Here is a 19,785-nt window from a genome sequence, read left to right on the forward strand (position 1 = left end):
CCCCAGCTCTTGGGAGGCAGAGGCCTGCTCTACATGGTAAATTCCAGGACAGCCAGAGCTACATAGTAAGACCCTGTCTCAAAACAACAAATTAAGAAACAAACAAATAAATGCTATCAAAACAGATGATTCCTTAGTCCTTTCTTGACCTGTAGTTTCTGACTGGTGGTTAAAAGCAGGTGTGAGCCCGGGCGGTGGTAGTGCACGCCTTTAATGCCAGCACTCAGGAAGCAGAGGCAGGTGGATCTCTGTGAGTATGAGGCCAGCCTGGGCTACAGAGTGAGTTCTAGGACAGCCAGGGCTACACAGAGAAGCCCTGTCTCGCAAACAAAAACAAAAACAAAAACAAACAAAAAAGCAGGTGTGAGTATCTTAGCCATGTGAGCACTATGCAGCAATCTGAATTCCCACCAGGAAGAAACTACAGAGGATGAGACATCCAACAGCATTCTCTCCCTCTAACCAGTCACACTGTATGTTCAAAAAGCAGAGGAGCACATCTACACGTGGTCCCTCAAAGGAATTTATAGGGAAAGCTAAAAATTATGCTTTGAAATAAACTTTCTAAAAGGGTAAACAGTAAAGACATATCACAAGCCAGAAGTAACCCGATCCTGCTTCTGTCCCGCAGTGATAGAGAACATACCAGAGGAACAGAGAATCTCTCTCCATGCATGACTTCTATTTCAGCTCAGGACACAAAACTGTGAGTTCACCTGTTTCATGCTCGACCATTAACAGGACTCTTGGAAGCGGTCATGCTTTAGCACCAGCTAAGGTTTAGACAATCCGGGTCATCTGTTCAAAATCAACCCTATTTCACCACAGTAAGGCCGAGCATCGCCCGTTACCTGGCTGACACCCCCAGGAGCATACATGGTAGTAGCGAGGGCCAGGAGGGTGTGTCCTTCCAACAGCATACTGCTCACACTGGCCTGATTGGTGGGAATCAAAATCTGAGCATTTGCAAGGCTAGCCTGGAAGATCAATTTGGGATCTGAAAATAAAAGGGATAATTACTAAATTAGGAGAGATACAATTCTGAGAAAGACACTTTTAACTCTGTCCACAGTAAAAAGGACTTCCTATGTTTAAAAGTAATGAAAAGACATGGAGGGGTGTGTGTGTGTGTGCGCACAAACTCAAAAGGTTCATCTCATAAAAACAAAGATTTCAAAGAAAGAAAACGTGAAGGTCATAAAGAGTCAAGAGAAAAATTCAACAAGGGACGTTCTAAAGGAATAATACCCTATGGACAAAAGAAATAACCAGTCGGCGATGAAAGGAAGACATGCTAAGCCCCCACCCCAGCTCCTTAGCATCGAGGGGGCTTAATTAGATGCTTCAAGTCAACTGTATCAGCGATGTTATAAAAAAAAATAAAATCCAGCGTTACTGTTTGTGGGTCATCATGAGTAGGTTGTACAAAACACAGATGGTTCCTACACTCTGCACAACCCCGCAGCCAAGGACCCTGCTGAATGACGTAAGAGTAGTCACGCAAAGAAGCAGGAAGAAACTGAAAGGAAACGTGATGTTTTAGCAGTGCCCACTTGTGGGCGGCCACCTTCCCATCAGCCCTGACCAAGTCTATACAGGTATCAACTTGTGGAGAGCTGTAGGTGGCTTCCCAGGTTTGTTGGGTGGAGACAGGGTCTCACTATACAGCCCTAGCTGGCCTGGAACTCACTCTGTAGACCAAGCTGACTTTGAGCTCACAGAGATCTGCTGGCCTCTGCCTCCCATGTGCAAGGATTAAAGGGTGTGCACCACCACCCATAACCCCAACAACACCGGGCACTATACAAAAGACTGGCTGTGGACACTGCTGGACGTACAGCTTGTCCTGTACCCTTCCCCAGACTTTGGGAAGAACACTACGAGCTAGAATGCTCGGGGTAAGGGGCTTTTTGTCTGGTCATGGCCAAACCAGCTGTTTCAGAAGCTCCCTTCCGAGGACACAACACCTCACACAGCATGAGTTTCTTTTCTTCAGTTTGGAGCCTCAGACCAAAAGATTTATAAGTTCCTAGAACCCACCTAAAGGAGGAAGGAGAGAACAGACTCCACAAAGTTGTCTTCTGGCCTCCACATATGTGCCTGGGGCATATGTACTTAGCATGTGAGAGGCCCTAGTGCTGTAAAAGAATAGAAGGAGGGAGGGAAGGAGAGAGGGAGGGAAAAAAGGAGGAAGGAAGGAAGAGAGGAAGGGAGGAAGGGGGAAAAGGAAGGAAGGAAGGAAGGAGGGAGGGAGAGGGACAGAGGAAAGGAGGAAAGGAGGAAAGGAAGATCCCTAGCAGGTATCTAGAAGGCAGATCAATTCTCTGGGAGAAAAGGGTGTCAATCTACCAAGCAGGAACTGAGCCTGTGATGGTGGATGGGGTGACGGGGTGCCAGAGCACAAGGCAGAAGTGAAGGAAATCTAACTACATGAACTCTCAGCTCCAGTTCTGACTTTTCTTGGCAGGTAAGAGGCTAACATTTTTTTAGTTTTCTATTTCATTAGTAAAGTGTGAGCTGGATTACAGTCAGATATTCGACTACAGCCAGAGGATTAACTTAAAGAGTTCCCAAGTTAAATGCCCATCAATAGACTCACAGCTGACCTAGGAAAAGTTTGTGTACTTAGTATTGAACATAATACCTGTTAAGTTACTGGAAACTTGCCGACATTGAACCAAGAATTCAAGCCAAGGGTGGGCTTCATGTACTTCCTTCTTTTCCAAAAAAGGACAATTTCCAGGACTAAGTCTATATTTAAAGACAAACAAACACCTTTGGGATTATCACATGAGACATGACTGTTTTGAGCATGTTTGCTCAGGTGATAGCTAGCATTAGAAAAGCAATTTTGGTGTAGAAGTCAAAGGCAGCATTATGCATTGCAGGCCAGCCTGGGCTACACAGCAAAACCTTGTCTCAAAAACTCTGAAAATCAGCTGGGTCTGCTCAGCAGTAGAACACTTGCCTGGCAAGCACAATGCCTTGGGGTGGATCCCAGCAATGCCAAAAACAAACATAAACTCCAGCACCTGTAATCTCAGTGCTCAGGAGGCTAAGGCAGGAGAACTGTTCTAAGTTCCAGTTCATCCTGAGCTACAGAGTAAGACAGACAAACACCTCTCCTTCCCTACAATGAGTATACACATGTGTGCATACACACACATAGACACAGAGAGAGAGGGAGAAAGGTATGGTAACACATAAAAGCATGTAAAGGATGGGGCTGAGTCTGGGGGACCAGCCCCCACATTTATTCACCCCAGGGACTCTTGAGGAATGAGGGATAAGAGACTTAGAAATAAGGAGGGAGAGAAACAGAGACACAGGATAGACTCAGGTGGGCCTGGATCCTTATCCACTGGCGCTGGCTCTGCCCTAGAGTATTTAAAGGAACGCCAAGGGGTGGAGCAAAGACCTCCCCCAGCACAGCCAAGTGCAGCCCATCCCAGACACCTGGGGCCTGTGGTCCAATCATCCTCTATGCAGACCTGCTGGGTGAAGCCTAAATGGGCTCTTACAGCTGAGGAGATGCTCAGTGGTCGAAGCACTTGCCACGAAAGCACGATGAGGACCATGATTCAGTTTTCCAGAGACACACAGAACTGCAGCCTCAGAGGACAGAGACAGGAGGTCCCCAGAGCCAGCTGGCCAGCAAGACTAGCCACACTGGTGATGTCTGCGTTTGACTGAGAGATAGTCTGCTGTGCAGCCATGAGAAGCTGAATTCAGATCCCCAGTGCCCACACACGAAATCTAAGTGACTCAGCAGTCTGAAGCCTCAGCTCTAGAGAGGTGGAGACAGGGGAATTGTCCGGAACTCAATGGCCAGCTGTCTCTAGCCTACCAGCAAGTTTAAGGTCCAATGAATGATCATACCTGAAAAAAGTAGGTGGACAGTGACTGAGGACATCATTCAATATCAACATCTGGCCTCCACATGTGCCCACACGTGCACATAGACACACATTTAAAATTCTACTTATTAATTAATTAATTAATTTTTGGTTTTTTGAGACAGGGTTTCTCTATGCAGTTTTGGTGCCTGTCCTGGAACTCACTCTGTAGACCAGGCTGGCCTCGAACTCACAGAGGCTTCTGCCTCCCAAGTGCTGGGATTAAAGCTGTATGCCACCACTGCTCGGCCACATTTAATATTTTAAAGACTACATCAAATGCTGCTAATACTGAACCAGTAACAACTAGCAATGGCCACAGACAGGATTCTACAGGTTGGTGTTGGGTGGACATATGCTGATCTATGTAAATTTATCTATATAAATCTGTTTTTAAATTAATCCATTTTACAGTGGCTATGAAATTAAAGTTTTTTTTTTTTTTTTTTTTTTTTTAGGAATTCTCTGAAAAGAATCAAGAATTGCTAGCGAATTCTATCTTTCTGTTAAGGTCTATCCTTCTAAGTGTTTTAAAACAAACGTGCTTTTCTTTTTCTCTTTTTTTTTTTTTTTTGAGCTGAGGATCGAACCCAGGGCCTCATGCTTGCTAGGTAAGCACTCTTCTACTGAGCTAAATCCCCAACCCCAAACGTGCTTTTCATTCTATTATTTTTTTCATGGAACGCTGGTGAATGAATCCATGGGCTTCCACGTGATAGATAAAGGCTTTGCCACTGATAGACACATCATTTTATTCTAATCTCAAGTCATCTTAAAGGCTAATAATAAGATGCTACATGAAATCACTGTTAATAAAACACACACACACGTATCTTTAGTTGAACATAATCCTGAGATAACACATGTGCCAGGGGTTGGCGTGGAAGAAACTGTTTCAAAAGGATGCTTAATGTTTTCTCAATGCAGTTCAGGGGCCAAACATGGCAGCTAATATCTTTAATTCCACAATTTAGGAGGCAAAAGCAGGCCCCTGTGAGGTTGTGGCCAACTTGGTCTACACAGTGAGTAGGGCTTCACGGTGAGACCTTGTCTTAAAAGCACACAAAATCACAGCAGTCATGTAGACAGGCACATGGCCCACACTTGTAATCCCACCACTTAGGCAGCGGGACAGGAGGGTCAAGAGTTCAAGCTTATCTTGAGACCCTGTCTCAAACCCCCACTCACCCCCTAAACAGTTCCAAAGCAGCTTGGAAGCAGGATGTGCATGTGAGCCAGCTCTCAGCACTCACTTGTAATAGTCGAGATAGACGTAGAGAAGATGTTGTAGGCCGTGCTCTAGACAGTAGTGGATGAAATGGGAGTGAAAATCCCACCCTCCCGAGGATTTGTAGCTTTGCACGGGGAAATTGTCTCGCATTATGCCCCCAATCCGGCTCAGTCTCAGGAGGAAGAGTTCAAAATCTTCTAGTTCAGATGCAAGAAAAATCCCACTCCTGTGGGGCAGGATTGAAGGAGAGAAGTTAAACAAGTGAAAGGTTCAAACCAGACACATGTCCACAAAAACTCTAAGGAGCCACAGCTTTAAACACACCGACTACTAAACGGTAATAGAGATCTGCACTTAAATATTACTTTCATAAATTTACTACTACACACATCAAAACTGCCATACAAAAAGACCACGAAAAACATAGAGTTAAAAGAAACGCCATATAAGGGCCACAGGGATGGCTTGGTGGTTAAAACACAGACTGCTCTTCTGGAGGACCTGGGTTCAATTCCCAGCACCCACATGGTGGCTCACAAACATCTGTGACTCCTGTTCCAGAGGATCTGATGCCTTCTTCTGGCTTCCATGAGCATCAGGAATACATGTGGTGCACAGAGAAGCATGCAGACAGAACACTCATGCACAGATATTTTGAAAATAGAAATGCCACATAACTGGTACTCTGATTATAGACACCTGTGTTTGGGAAGCTACTGGTGTATCCCTTCCTGCTGCATGCCCTACAGCAACCCCTTATCTGCCCGGCTTTTGTGGTAATTCTTAACTTTTAATTCATAGTTTTATAACTCTAACCAACCTCAATAATCCACGGTTTGATTTTCTCTACTTTGAGCTTTACACTAAAAATGAAGCATGAAGTATTTTATTCTCTGTCCTAATTCTTTTTTTAACTTTTTTTTTTTATTTATTCTTTGTATCTTTAACATCATGCTTCCTGATCCCACCCATCTCCCTCCCCACCCCAAAATAAAACAAAATAAAATTTAAGAGAAAAAGGAGAAAAAAAAGAAGGGGAAGACCTCATCATGGAAGCTGCCGTGTCACACACGGAGTCACACAGTAAAACCTTTATCCACACATTTGTATACGCAGGCGTTCTTCACAAGGAATCACTGGTCGGGTTCAAGGCCCCGGTCTCTGCTATACTATCCACGCTGGACCGTCACTAGGACTCTTCCTGGACATCCCATTGCTGCCGTGCCATGGAGACCCCGAAGCCCTGGGTCTGCAGGACTGACACCCCCACTCCCACAGCAGATCACAGATGGGGTAGATTTGGGGATGGGTCAACACATAACCCTTGTTCTGAGCCTGGGTAGTTTGCAGGGTTGGTCAACCCCCGTCTTCACCACCAGGGTGAGCTCTCCAACCTTGCCCTGGCTAGTTCACCCTGGTGGTGATGAGCAAGGGACGGGGCCTGTTCTCAGACTTTCATGTTCTCAGGGTCAGTTCTCCACACCTACACCTTCAGGGCCGGCTCTATTGTGTTGCCCAAGCAAGGTGTAGAGGCCACTCTCCCAAGTGCTGCAGCTGATGAGGGGCAGGGCCAGCTCTCCTGATCTTATGACCTCAGGATCAGCTCTCCTACCTGCTTCAGGAGTTGATGGGCAGTGGTGGGGGCATCTCCCTTCCCCACCCATGCCTCCACATGACTGATAAGTAATGGGGACAGCTCTCTCATGCTTGCAACATCAAGGCTGGCTGACTTACACCTCGGCCAACAGGGTCAGCTCGACTGTGCTGACCAGGTGAGATGCAGGATCCACTTTCCTGAGTGCTGGAGCTGGTAAGGGGGGAGGGTCAGCTCCCTCGCTCGCTACAGGTGGTAGGGGCAATGGGGGAGGGCATCTTTCCCTCACCCTTACCACTACATGGTAGACAAGGGGGGTGTGGCCAGCCCTCCCACTCTCACACCCTAAGGGTTATCTCATCTACACCTCTGCTAACAGGGTCAGCTTGACTGTGCTGCCTAGGCAGGAGCAGGGCCCGATTTCCTGAGTGCTGCAGCTGATAAGGGGGAGGGTCAGCTCGCTGTCTGTCGCAGGCAGTAAGGGGTGAGGGGGTAAGGGGGGCATCTCTCCCCCACCCACACAGACGAGCAGTGGTGACAGCTCTCCCACGCTTACAACTTCGGGGCTTGCTCACCCATACCTCTACCAACAGGGTTGGCTCTAGTGTACTGCCCTGGAGAGGTGCAGGGCCTGCTCTCCTGAGTGTTGCAGCTGGTGGGGGGCAGGGACAGCTCTCTTGCTCTTATGACCTCAGGGCCAGCTCTCCCACCTGCCTCAGGCATTGGTGGGTGTGGGTGTGGGGTAGATTATGGAACAACTTGTTTAAAAATGTTTTACATTGCTATGGATTTTAGTTTATTGATACAAGTTTAAACTTAATTTTTCTATACTGTATATATATTTCTATTCTTGTTTGAGATATTATGTTTATGTAACTCATTTAGATTGTAATGGATAATTAAGAAATAAAGATTAATAATTAGTCTTCTATGATAGTCAAACTTATAGTCATGTTGTTTTCTAGGTATACATAGATATATTTCAGATAGACAGGTAATCTTCAAACTCTTCAAAAGACCTACAGAATATGACATTTAAAATATTTTAAAAATTTAGACCTTCTGGACAATGAGAGACGTGTCTGCTCCTGGCAGCACCAATTTACTTCAGAGAGGAGGATGGGCATTGAAGACACTCCATATGGAGTTTATCTTCATCTTGGCAAACATAGCCATTTGGACAAGAAACTGTTCTTGCCTGGACTGCTTGATCGACTGGACATGCAGGACCCATAGAAAGGTGACCATTGAACTTCGTTTGGTGAAATGGTCCTTCAGGTTCCTGCTTCGCAGAAGAAACTGCCAGACATTCTACAGGACACTGAGAGAAGTGACTGAGAGACTCTAGGCCTGTGAGCTGAAGACAGATGTCCCAATTTTACAAAGGAACATTAGTTGACTGTCCAAGCTGCCAGCTGTCTCTGTCTACTGTTGCAAGACTCTTGAAAGTTGCTTGCATCCTTCTCTCATTTCTCAGGTAATATTATATCCTTCTGAGGTATTTGATGTAGTTGAAGCTAGATAGTTACAATTTTCCTTAGTTATGATAAAAGATATGAAACCTTAGACTCACAAATATAGGATAGGATATCTTCTTTAATTTTGCTAAATACAAATAGACTAGATATTATAAATAGACTAGACAGTGTAACTGTAATTCTTCATGAATTGGTCATTCATCACTCACAGCAATGTCTTTCATGGTAATGCAGCATGCTGTTGTATGATTGTACTACATTTTGTTGTACCTTTGTGGGTCATTTCAGCTGTTCCTAGATTTTGGAAAGATAAATTCATGTTTCCACTATTACAAATGAGAAAGAAATCTTTTCCTATGTTCACTGGCTGTGTTAGATAGAGTTACTAATGCTGGGATGAAAGACCATTATCAAAGCAAGTTGGCAGGGGAGGGTTTATTTGGCTTATACTTCCATATCACAGTCCATCACTGAGGAAGTCAGGACAGGAATTCAAACAGGGCAGGAACCTGGAGGCAGGAGCTGATGAAGGGGTGCTGCTTACTGGCTTGCTCCTCATGGTTTGCTCAACCTGCTTTCTTATAGAACCCAGGACCACTAGCCCAAGGATGACCTCACCCACAATGGGCTGGGTCCTCCCCCATCAATACTAATTAAGAAACTGCAGGTTGGAGATTTAGCTCAGTGGTAGAGCGCTCACCTAGCAAGTGCAAGGCCCTGGGTTCGATCCTCAGCTCAAAAAAAAAAAAAAAAGGAAGAAACTGCCCTACATGCTTGCCCACAGTCAGATCTCATGGAGGCATTTTCTCAAATGAGGCTCCCTCCTCTCAGATGACTATAGCTTGTGTCAAGCTGACATAAAACTAGTTAGCACACCGGCCATTTGTGCTTCCTTTTCAGTGAACTATCCAGGAACTGGTTCTAATGGCCTCTCTCCTCAGACCTAAGCTCTACTCTTCCCTGCTGTGTTCCTGGATGCTCCAGTTGTCTGGCTGTGATTTGCCCAGTCAGGAGAGAAGAGTCAGGGAGAGGGGACAGAGCTAGCCTGGCTCTGCAATAGAGACTGCAAACTGGCTGGCACCTCCCTCTATGGATCCTGCCAAACATTTTCCTGGTTTCAGTAACTGCTTCCCTGCTGCCGGAGACATTTGGGAAGCCAGCCTCCTCCTGAGGTCACAGCTCCAAGAGCCTCTTTCAAGCTCTTATGCATTCTGACAGTTAGGTTTTACGTCTACCCAGAAATGATCCAATGTGCAAGTTCACAAGGTTAGATGTAATACAATTCTTTCTAGAAATGACCTAAAGTCACCACTCCGCTCTGTAGCTCATTTCCACAGTCCTCTGCAGGTCAAAGCCATACAGCAGATGTGGTGGCTCATTGTCCAGGAAGAGTGGGTACAGCTACCGGACACTTCGTCTTGGGTATCTGAGTCTTGCATCCTGCCACTTGCTCCTTAAAGTTCTAGTGACAATTCTATATCAGAGAACACTCAGTAGCAAGTTCCAGGCCAATCTGGGCTACCTCAGAAGAACCTGTCTCACAAAAAATAAAACAGCAGAAGGCACAGAGTGTTGTGGGGAGAACCTCCATCTGGAATTTGAGAATCTCTACCACCTTCACATTAAAACAATACCCTTTCAATGCTGTGTTATGAAGCAAGACTGCATCGAATCTGTGGTGATTTAAAGGGAAAAATCACGTGTGCAGTCACACACCTGTGAACATACACACTGAGCGCAGCCTGCAGGCAGAGGTAAGCATTCTTCCCTTCACCATTATTATTATTATTATTTTTAAAATTTCCCTTTCTTTTATTCTCCTCACTGGACTTTAATCTCACAATTACAGTACCTGGCCAGCTTGTCTAAAATCTTATTCCTCATGTAACGGTTGCAGCAAGTATTCTGATCAATGATGTCAGCACTCAGAGGGGGCCACTTGTTCTGCTGAGGTGGCACAGTTTCCTGGGTCTGAAATTCTTCAATCCACAAGCTAAGGTTTGACCAGTCATGGCGAACTGTGAGGTATTTCCAGAGGGCGTCCGGGGAACATGCTTTGTATTCTATATGAAGAACAAAACGCCTTTTAAAATAGCAGTGATGCTTGTGGTTACTAACTTGTAACTCAATACAGAACTGACACTGACTACATGTACTCATACCATGTGTGGTTTTAAAATAGCAGTGATGATTGTGGTTACTGACTTGTAACTCAATACAGAACTGACACTGACTACATGTATTCATACCATGTGTGGTTTACTCAGGCCCTCTACTGCTACAGTTTTCTCTGTTCATTTTATAATCATCACCACAGACAGGGGAAGGGTGAAGGGTTCCTCACTACAGAGTTTAGCATGAAACGGGCACTGAAGTTGTCAACTTTCTTCTCCTCTGCAACATAGGAAACTCAGGCTACCACTGTAAACAAGAATTTGATGCTGACTTATCATTGCTCACCCAGTTAGCTATGCTCCAGAGCCTGGTGTGACACTAATCCCCAATTTACACGAGAAATTCAAACTATTTGGAAAACCAGACTGTCACTATGCAGCTGTAATAACAGCTTTTGGCTTTGCTAATATCCATTCATTGGACCCATGACTTTTTCCACCATCACACTGTAAATCCATGACAAAAACCATGTAAGCAAGAGGTCTTAATTCAACAACTGAATTTTAAAGAAAGTGAACCTCCCCCACCAAAAGGAATTCTAAAGTAGAGACCCCCAAATATTAAAACATTAATGCCTAACTTACTCCCCATCTAACAAGCTCATACTTCAGGTGCTTTTGTACTTGCCTTCTGGACTTATCCTGGGGAGAAGGATGCATTCTTGTGTTTGCTGATCCCACCAGTGAGCCCAATTCAGTGCAATTCTATGGTCCTGTTCATTAAACTCATCTTTTTGATCACATTTGAGGAATGTATCCAAGACAGGTTTGTGCTTGAAATAGTCCTGTTCCTTTATCCAATAACTAAAAACAGTGACAATAGATATAGATAGATATAGATATATAGATAGATAGATATTTTTGTTGTTATTGTTTGTTTTGTTTTTTGAGACAGGATTTCTCTGTGTAATCCTGGCTGTCCTGAAACTCACTCTGTAGACCAGGCTGGCCTTGAACTCAGAGATCCACCTGGCTCTGCCTGCCAAGTGCTGGGATTAAAGGTGTGTCCACCACCGACCAACCCAGCTGATGCCCTTCTTTAAGATACAAATTTTACCTTCCAGAGGCTTAGTTCCACGTAAGGAAAGTATGCCCACAAGTCTTACAAATGAAGTGCCACCCACAATCTTCTCCCGTTATTGCCCCGGGGGACTAAGGAGCCTACCTGGGGAAGGACGCTATTTGTACATTTTCTTGGAAATGTCCCGAATAAAACTTTTCAACTTGATGAACAAAGTCTACAGTTCTTCTTTCTTTTTCAGAAAAGCACTCCTTTCCTTTTAAAATTTCAACCTTGGATAAAAGGCAATCAGAGCAAAGACCACACAAAAATTAAGAAAATTTGTAAAACAAAAGCCATGAGATTAAATGCCATTTAATAACTGTATTCTGAGGTGGAGAATGCAGTTGTGTAGAGTACTGTGTAGCATGCCTCAGGCCTGGGTTTGATCCGCAGCACCATGAAGAAATAGTGGGGATGGGGGGGAGAGGGGGGAGAAGGGAGGGAGGGAGGGAGGAGGAAATTGTATTCTACACTAAATTTTATTTTATTACATTATTGATTTAGTGTGTGCGTGCGTTAGGTTCTCTTCCTCCACCACATGGGTCCCAGCGACAGAACTCAGGCTGTCAGCCTTGCCAACAGGATCCTTTATCTGCACCTTGCCAAGCCGCTATGCTGCATTTTTAAGTTAATATATATTCATATAAATTTTCCTTTATCATAGTGTCAAATGAGAAAATACTCAACCATTAAAAACAGATTATCATGTTTACTTATATATTTCTTAGATACTAAAATTATTCATTTTAAAGTTAAAAAATTTCACCAAAGTGGTCTAATAAAAATGTAATCCACAGCCAGGCATGGATTAAGAGTTGGAGGACAGCTTGGACTACATACCAAGGGCCTATCTCAAAATAAAAAACAGAAGCTACATCGTCACACCTTTACCTACCAAAAAGTCCCGTATATTTTTATCAGTTGTATGAAAGCATATCTTGAGCAACTCATCTTCCACACTGAAGCCCTAAAATAAAGGAAATTTTAAAGCTTACATTTGTAATGAACCCATTTGAACATAAATGTGTTAGGTGCAGAAATGCTCTTCTGTAGACATGGATTCTGCTAGCACAGCACACGGCTTCTGCTCTTGGGAATACTTACTTTCAACATCAGTTATATGTATTGATTGCTTGTCCCCAAAGCCCTTAGTTATTTTCCCAGAGCAAAGGCAACACCCAGAACAATTTAAGGTAATACCAGGCAACCAGAGCCGAGACCACAGCAAGCCGCTGTGATGGTTTACCTGGAGCCAAAGGCAGCAGAAACAACAGGTACATCTGCACCTTCGGAAAGTCACCCTTGGGGAGACTCCAGCCACATGGAGGAGGGCCAGATCTCAATTCGGCTCAGAAGCCCTGCTTCCCCTAGGACTTCCCTTCCGAAATGAAGCAACACCAGTGAACATCAAGCCCCAAGCCAGTGCCTAATCCACCAGAGAGTTCAAATGGAGAGGTCAGGGGTCACCTGAAGAATGCAGACTGTCCTCCAGCAAAGCTGAGGCCCTACGCATGACATGGGTGACATCTATGTAAACACTGTCTCAGAGGGTCTGATAGTAAAGCACTTGAGAGGCTGAAACAGCAGGACTGTGAGTTCAAGGCCAGCCTGGGCTACATGGTGAGACCATGTCTAAAAACAAATGAAAACAAGGGATGCCAGGTGTGGTGGTTCATTCCTGTAATCCCAACATGCTGAAGTTGAGGCAGGGGACCACAAATAAGTCTGAGGCCAGTCTGGGCTACAGAGTGAGCGCTAGGTCATCCTGGCCTTTAGAGACGTCTTCTTACACATTGGAGACGAAGGGATTCTTAGCACTCACCATATTCCTCAAGAGCATGGAGGCTTCCTCTACATTGTTCTCTTTTAACCTGCCAAACACCAAATCGAGGCCTATCCTGACCAGCTCCTCCAGCCGTTGAGCGGAATGACCAGTAATCCTGAAGAAAGTTTGTGCTTCCGGTATTTTGTTATTTAAAATGGCGTCAGCAATAACTTCCTAGAAAAGAGAAAAAAAATATGTTTAGGTTCCTTGTCTTCTTCTGACTGTCACAGCAGAATACATAAGTGTTTTAAAGACCCACAAAGGGGCCTTTCACTGAGAAGCTACTTCTTGGCAGGGTGTGGGGGGCATGAACCGACTGAGGAGGAAGCACCGGTCACCGCGCTGTGAGCTACGGCTGTGAGAACTGCCCCAGGAGCCACCAAGGGACCGTCTAAACAAGAGAGCCAAGATGGCGCTGGGTGCCCCAGGGCGGGTGACTTCTTAGGAGAGACACTGACCAGGAGACAGGTACTCCAAAGGGGGCAGCGAGGGACATTGTGCGCAGAGGTCCAAAACGAGCCTGTGGGTGAGGTGCATTGTGTCCTCAGACTTATGTGGAGCCACTATCAGAGCAACAGCAAGAGGCCATACTTGTCACCACACTTAGTTTAGGAAGCAGCATGGACCGAAAGTAACTGAAGGTCGAGAGAATGAGGAGTGGGAAGGTCACTGCAAGAGACTAAACTAAAGATCTGAACCCCGGGAGAACAGAATCGGGCTTTCTTGTTTGTTTGTTTTTTGAGACAGGGTTTCTCTGTTGTTGCCCTGGCTGTCCTGGAACTCGCTCTGTAGACCAGGCTGGCCTCAAACTCAAGAGATCTGTCCGTCATTCTTAATGGGGGCCTTAATGGCACCTGTAAATCACAATATCCACGTGCAAAACTGTGTGGACACATGCACACGTAGGGTTCTGGAGAAAGAGTCCATAGCTTACATCACAGTTAACTGTAGTCCCCCTTGACACATGCGAGCGCGCGCACACACACACACACACACACACACACACACACACACACACACACACAGCTGGGGAGTGGTGCTAGTGTTCTAGAAAACTCTAATGGGACGACCACGAGAAAAGAGACCTGTAAAGCAGACAGACAGACAGACAGCAGCCAAAACTGAGCAAGAACAGTAAGCTTCTGGGTAGAGGGCCAGGAAGAGAGCGAGGAAAAGCAGTGGCCCCAGCTCCTGCCCTCCACCCTAGAGCAGCAGTCCTGAGGACACCAAAGCTCTGCTCTGTCCTGCTCACCTGGCTGCTGTCAGCATCTGCATCAAGTCACTGGCTCAGCCTCTCCAACACCACACTCTGGGGGGGGCCTCTCCCAGTCCCCCTCCCCCACCCGTCAAACACTCGGCAGAACATCAGCACATTTGTACTAATTAGTACAGTGAAAAGAGAATCAGACAGATGGACAGATGGAAGACTGAAATGGCAGAAGAAAGTCTGTTTATCCAGAAGTCATCAACACAGGAGGCAAAGTGCCCTGGAGAGGATGGTGGTACATGCCAACAAGCCCAGCACTGGGGGGCTAGGGTGGGAGGGCCAGGAGTTTGTGCCCACCCTGGGTTACAAAACGAGTTCAAGGAAAGCCTGGGATAGTGAGACCCTGTCTCCAAAGTCAATAAAATTAAAACAAAGCTCCAGGCCCACGCCAGTGGCAGGACTGCCAGGAGTCACCCTTACGATGGCCTGGGGCTGATCCGTGGCTGATCCGTGGCTGATACAGCACCAGAGGGCACCTGACTATGGCAGCATCAAATTAGCAGGACCTAGAGGTACAGATTCGAAATCATGCCCAGAGAACCCACATCAGTAAAACCTAAAACCCTGGCCAAAGACTCCACATCATAGTGTACAGACTCTAAATTCATTGCTTCTGGTGTTTTCTTAGGCTATCTGAACCTGGCAAAGAGATATGACGAGTACTCATCTTTACCTCAAAGCTGAGTTTCTCCCAAATTTTGCCCTCCTTTACTGTGAGGACATCTTTGTTGACATCGTACTCATCAATGGCATCTGCTGGCTTCCAAGGGAACTTTATCATGAAAGTCCGAAGTTCGTTGATGTAGCTGGTCAAAATGTCCACTCCTTTCTGTAGATGCTCATCTATCTCTGCGAAAAACAGCAATTTTCTAATTTGCAAGTGCATGTGTGTGAGTGAGTGTGTGTGCATGAGTATAGGTGTGTTTGCGTGTGCATGAGTGTGTATGCTCATGTGTAAACAGGCGTGGGAATAAAAGGGAGGGAGAATACACTACAACTTGTTGAAAGGAATTCTGGAAACTGTCCAATTTCAAAACAAGTATTTTCAAACAATAAACCCGAGGTGTTTTCCCTTTCTACAAGCAGCTGCATTTAGCACAGTCCTCTTCACATTGCACAGTTATCCTTACATCTTCGTGCCAGTGCTCCTGGTATCAAACCTGTTCCTTCACTCTGGCTTCTTCACTGCAGTGTGCCCCTGGTTCACTGTCGTGTGTTCCTTGTTCACTGTGGTGTGTCCCTGGTTCACTGTGGTGTGTCCCTTGTTCACTGTGGTGTGCCCCCTGGTTCACTGTGGTGTGCCCCTGGTTCACTGTGGTGTGCCCCCTGGTTCACTGTGGTGTGCCCCCTGGTTCACTGTGGTGTGCCCCCTGGTTCACTGTGGTGTGCCCCCTGGTTCACTGTGGTGTGCCCCCTGGTTCACTGTGGTGTGCCCCCTGGTTCACTGTGGTGTGCCCCTGGTTCACTGTGGTGTGCCCCTGGTTCACTGTGGTGTGCCCCCTGGTTCACTGTGGTGTGCCCCCTGGTTCACTGTGGTGTGCCCCTTGTTCACTGTGGTGTGCCCCTTGTTCACTGTGGTGTGCCCCCTGGTTCACTGTGGTGTGTCCCTGGTTCACTGTGGTGTGTCCCTGGTTCACTGTGGTGTGTCCCTGGTTCACTGTGGTGTGCCCCCTGGTTCACTGTGGTGTGCCCCTGGTTCACTGTGGTGTGCCCCCTGGTTCACTGTGGTGTGCCCCCTGGTTCACTGTGGTGTGTCCCTGGTTCACTGTGGTGTGCCCCCTGGTTCACTGTGGTGTGCCCCTGGTTCACTGTGGTGTGTCCCTGGTTCACTGTGGTGTGTCCCTTGTTCACTGTGGTGTGCCCCTGGTTCACTGTGGTCTGCCCCTGGTTCACTGTGGTCTGCCCCCTGGTTCACTGTGGTCTGCCCCTGGTTCACTGTGGTCTGCCCCTGGTTCACTGTGGTCTGCCACCTGGTTCACTGTGGTGTGCCCCTGGTTCACTGTGGTGTGTCCCTGGTTCACTGTGGTGTGTCCCTGGTTCACTGTGGTGTGTCCCTGGTTCACTGTGGTGTGTCCCTGGTTCACTGTGGTGTGTCCCTGGTTCACTGTGGTGTGTCCCTGGTTCACTGTGGTGTGTCCCTGGTTCACTGTGGTGTGTCCCTGGTTCACTGTGGTGTGCCCCTGGTTCACTGTGGTGTGCCCCCTGGTTCACTGTGGTGTGCCCCCTGGTTCACTGTGGTCTGCCCCTGGTTCACTGTGGTCTGCCCTCTGGTTCACTGTGGTCTGCCCTCTGGTTCACTGTGGTGTGCCCCTGGTTCACTGTGGTGTGTCCCTTGTTCACTGTGGTGTGCCCCTTGTTCACTGTGGTGTGCCCCTGGTTCACTGTGGTGTGTCCCTGGTTCACTGTGGTGTGCCCCTGGTTCACTGTGGTGTGCCCCTGGTTCACTGTGGTGTGCCCCTGGTTCACTGTGGTGTGTCCCTTGTTCACTGTGGTGTGTCCCTTGTTCACTGTGGTGTGCCCCTGGTTCACTGTGGTGCGTCCCTTGTTCACTGTGGTGTGTCCCTTGTTCACTGTGGTGTGCCTCTGGTTCACTGTGGTGTGCACTTCCTTTGTTCGGCTTCCCAGACTCTGTTCTGACCGGAACAGCACAGCCCGCCCTGGATGCTATTTTACCTGTGGTGTGAACAAAAAGCTCCTTGATCTGTCTGTTAAGAAAGGACAGCGTGAGGTGAAGCATCTGCTCGGCAAACTGTTTGCTCTGGGTCTCGGAGTCGCTCTCTCTGATTGCTGAGCAGAGTAAACCCAGTGCGGGGGTCATCTCTTCCACCTCTGGAATGAAGGAAGAAGTCAACATGGAAAGCACCCCTTATAGCACACCCATATGTTGGTTCCAATATTCTCAAATACATAAACAAGGTCCGATGTCTTGGACAAGGTCACTCCTCATAAAGGCTTATTGCTTGCAAGCGTCAATAACTACAGTCACGAGTAAACGTTTACTGGCATTACTACTATTATTTTGGTGTTTTATAAACTTTTTTTTTTCCCTTTTCAACACCCAGTAAGTGCTTACTTCCTTTCCATAGACAGGGGCCTGAGGTTCAGAGAGAGTAAGTCACTTACCCAAGCTAATTCTGAAAGTGAATAAAATGGCAGAGCCAGAATTTGAGCTTAAGCCTCAGAGTGGAAACACCCTGAACCCCTCCCTCTTCAAGCTCGGGGCTGTCTCGGGCGATTCCTGTTTATCTCAGCATCCGCCCAGCTTTGCCATTGCATGTGTGCAAGAATTATGGGAAACACGGGCCCAGGAAAGTAAGTGAAGCTTCTTCCCATGTATCTGATTCCAGATCCATTTCTACCTTTAGCAGTGCAGGTGAGAGAGGAGAAGGCCAAGCCTGTCAAAGCGTCTCAGTGACTAGTGACCCTACAACTGCAGACAGGACATGGCTCGACACCACAGGAGACCAGGCCGCTTCCTGAGAATTAAACTCTGTGTGCGTCTCTAACTGAGAGGCATTGAAAAGCACATCCAAGAGGGAGAAAGCCAACCCTGCGATCTAGACAAGGTTGGGTTGGGAGTGCAGCTGAGTGGCAGAGCACTGGTCAAGCATATGCGAAGTCCTAGGCTTGACCCTCAGCACACAAAGAGGGGTGGGTAGAGACAAGGGAGGAGGGAAGGAAGAGAGAGAGAGAGAGAGAGAGAGAGAGAGAGAGAGAGAGAGAGAGAGAGAGAGAGATGGGGGCAGGAGGAAATATTTTATGAATTTGGTTCTGTCTCTGGTTTTTGTTTTGTTTTGTTTTGTTTTAAGACAGGGTCTCACTATGTAGCCCTGGCTTGCTGGCCTCGAGCTCACTACATAAATCAGGTTCTGTCCTTGAATCCACAGCAATCTGCCTGCTTCTGCCTCCCAAGTACTCGAATTAAAGCCCTGTGCCTGGTTTTGTTTCTTTTGAGACAGGGTCTTATACAATCCCACCTTCCTTCAAACTTACTAGGTGGCACAGACTAGCTCTGAACTTGCAATCCTCCCTGCCCACCTCTAGAAAGGCTGGAATTACAAGCATGCAACACCACGCCTGACTGACAGGATGCCCATTTTACTTATTTTATGTGGATGAGTGTTTTGCCTGCATGTATGTATATGCACCACTGTGTGTGCCTGGTGCCCAAGGAGGTCAGAAGAGGACATCAGATCCCCTGGAACTGGAGTTACAAACAGCTGTGAGCCACTATGTGAGTGCTGGGAATTGAACTCAGGACCTCTGGAAGAACAGTCAGTGCTCTTAACCTCTGAGCCATCTTTCTAGCCTGAGGAAAAAAATTTTTACTCATATATCATGAGAACACACATCAATGAAGAGATTGCCATTTTCTCCATGTAACTAAAGTGAAAATTCATAAAACTTGTCTGGGGACAATTTATTAAGGCAATTTTAACTGCATATTGCAGCAAAGTATGGCAATACTCTTAGAGCTGAAAAATTCTGCATCTAGAATTTATCCCAAATAAATGACTACACATAGGCGCGCGCGCGCGCGCGCCCACACACACACACACACACACACACACACACACACAGATTGAACATTTATATCTTGCAGCTACTAAGTTTAAAGCAGGTGTGGTGGTGCACACCGTAACCCCAGCACTGGAGAGGCTGAAGCATGGAGACCACAAGCTAGAGGCTGACCTAGGCTATTTTCTGAGTTCAAGGCTAGCCTGGGCCACACAGTGATCCTTGGTCTCAAAAAAACTAGAATCACTTTACACATGTAATAAGAATTTGGCTGGGTACATTACAATAGGTCTATACAAAGAAATTCTATGTCACTACAATTAATAGCCATATATATTATCCTACAAAGATAGATACAATATATATCAAGAGGGAGAAAAACAGATTATAATACTATGTGTACAGGGGGAAACACACTTTATTACATAGTCCCTTTAAAGTAGGTTCTCAACCTTCCTAACGCTGCGACCCTTTAATACGGTTAGTTCCTCATGTTGTGGTGACCAACCATAAACTTATTTTCGTTGCTACTTCATAGCTGTAATTTTGCTACTGTTATGAATCATAATGTAAATATCTGATATGCAACCCCAAAGGGGTCACAACACACAAGTATTGTATTACTTGGCTACCTGGTTCAAGAATAAATGTTAAGCTCCCTATTTGTTAAGAAAAGCCAAAATCAAGCCGGGCGGTGGTGGCGCATGCCTTTAATCCCAGCACTCGGGAGTTCGAGGCC

At 46.4% G+C, this 19,785-nt stretch overlaps 1 protein-coding gene across 1 annotated transcript in view; it reads right to left on the reverse strand.

Moving 5' to 3' along the window:
* Positions 1–19,785, reverse strand: part of Spg11 (SPG11 vesicle trafficking associated, spatacsin) — a 51,137-nt gene that overhangs the window by 9,856 nt on the left and 21,496 nt on the right. The window contains 10 exon segments of the mRNA XM_036184286.1: positions 852–997; positions 2,645–2,751; positions 5,150–5,353; positions 10,052–10,262; positions 11,002–11,177; positions 11,539–11,666; positions 12,332–12,403; positions 13,259–13,435; positions 15,202–15,377; positions 17,202–17,357. Of these exon segments, the coding sequence (XP_036040179.1) occupies positions 852–997; positions 2,645–2,751; positions 5,150–5,353; positions 10,052–10,262; positions 11,002–11,177; positions 11,539–11,666; positions 12,332–12,403; positions 13,259–13,435; positions 15,202–15,377; positions 17,202–17,357 (1,553 nt within the window).

The sequence above is a fragment of the Onychomys torridus genome, chromosome 4, assembly GCF_903995425.1.
Source record: "Onychomys torridus chromosome 4, mOncTor1.1, whole genome shotgun sequence".
Classification (NCBI taxonomy): domain Eukaryota; kingdom Metazoa; phylum Chordata; class Mammalia; order Rodentia; family Cricetidae; genus Onychomys; species Onychomys torridus.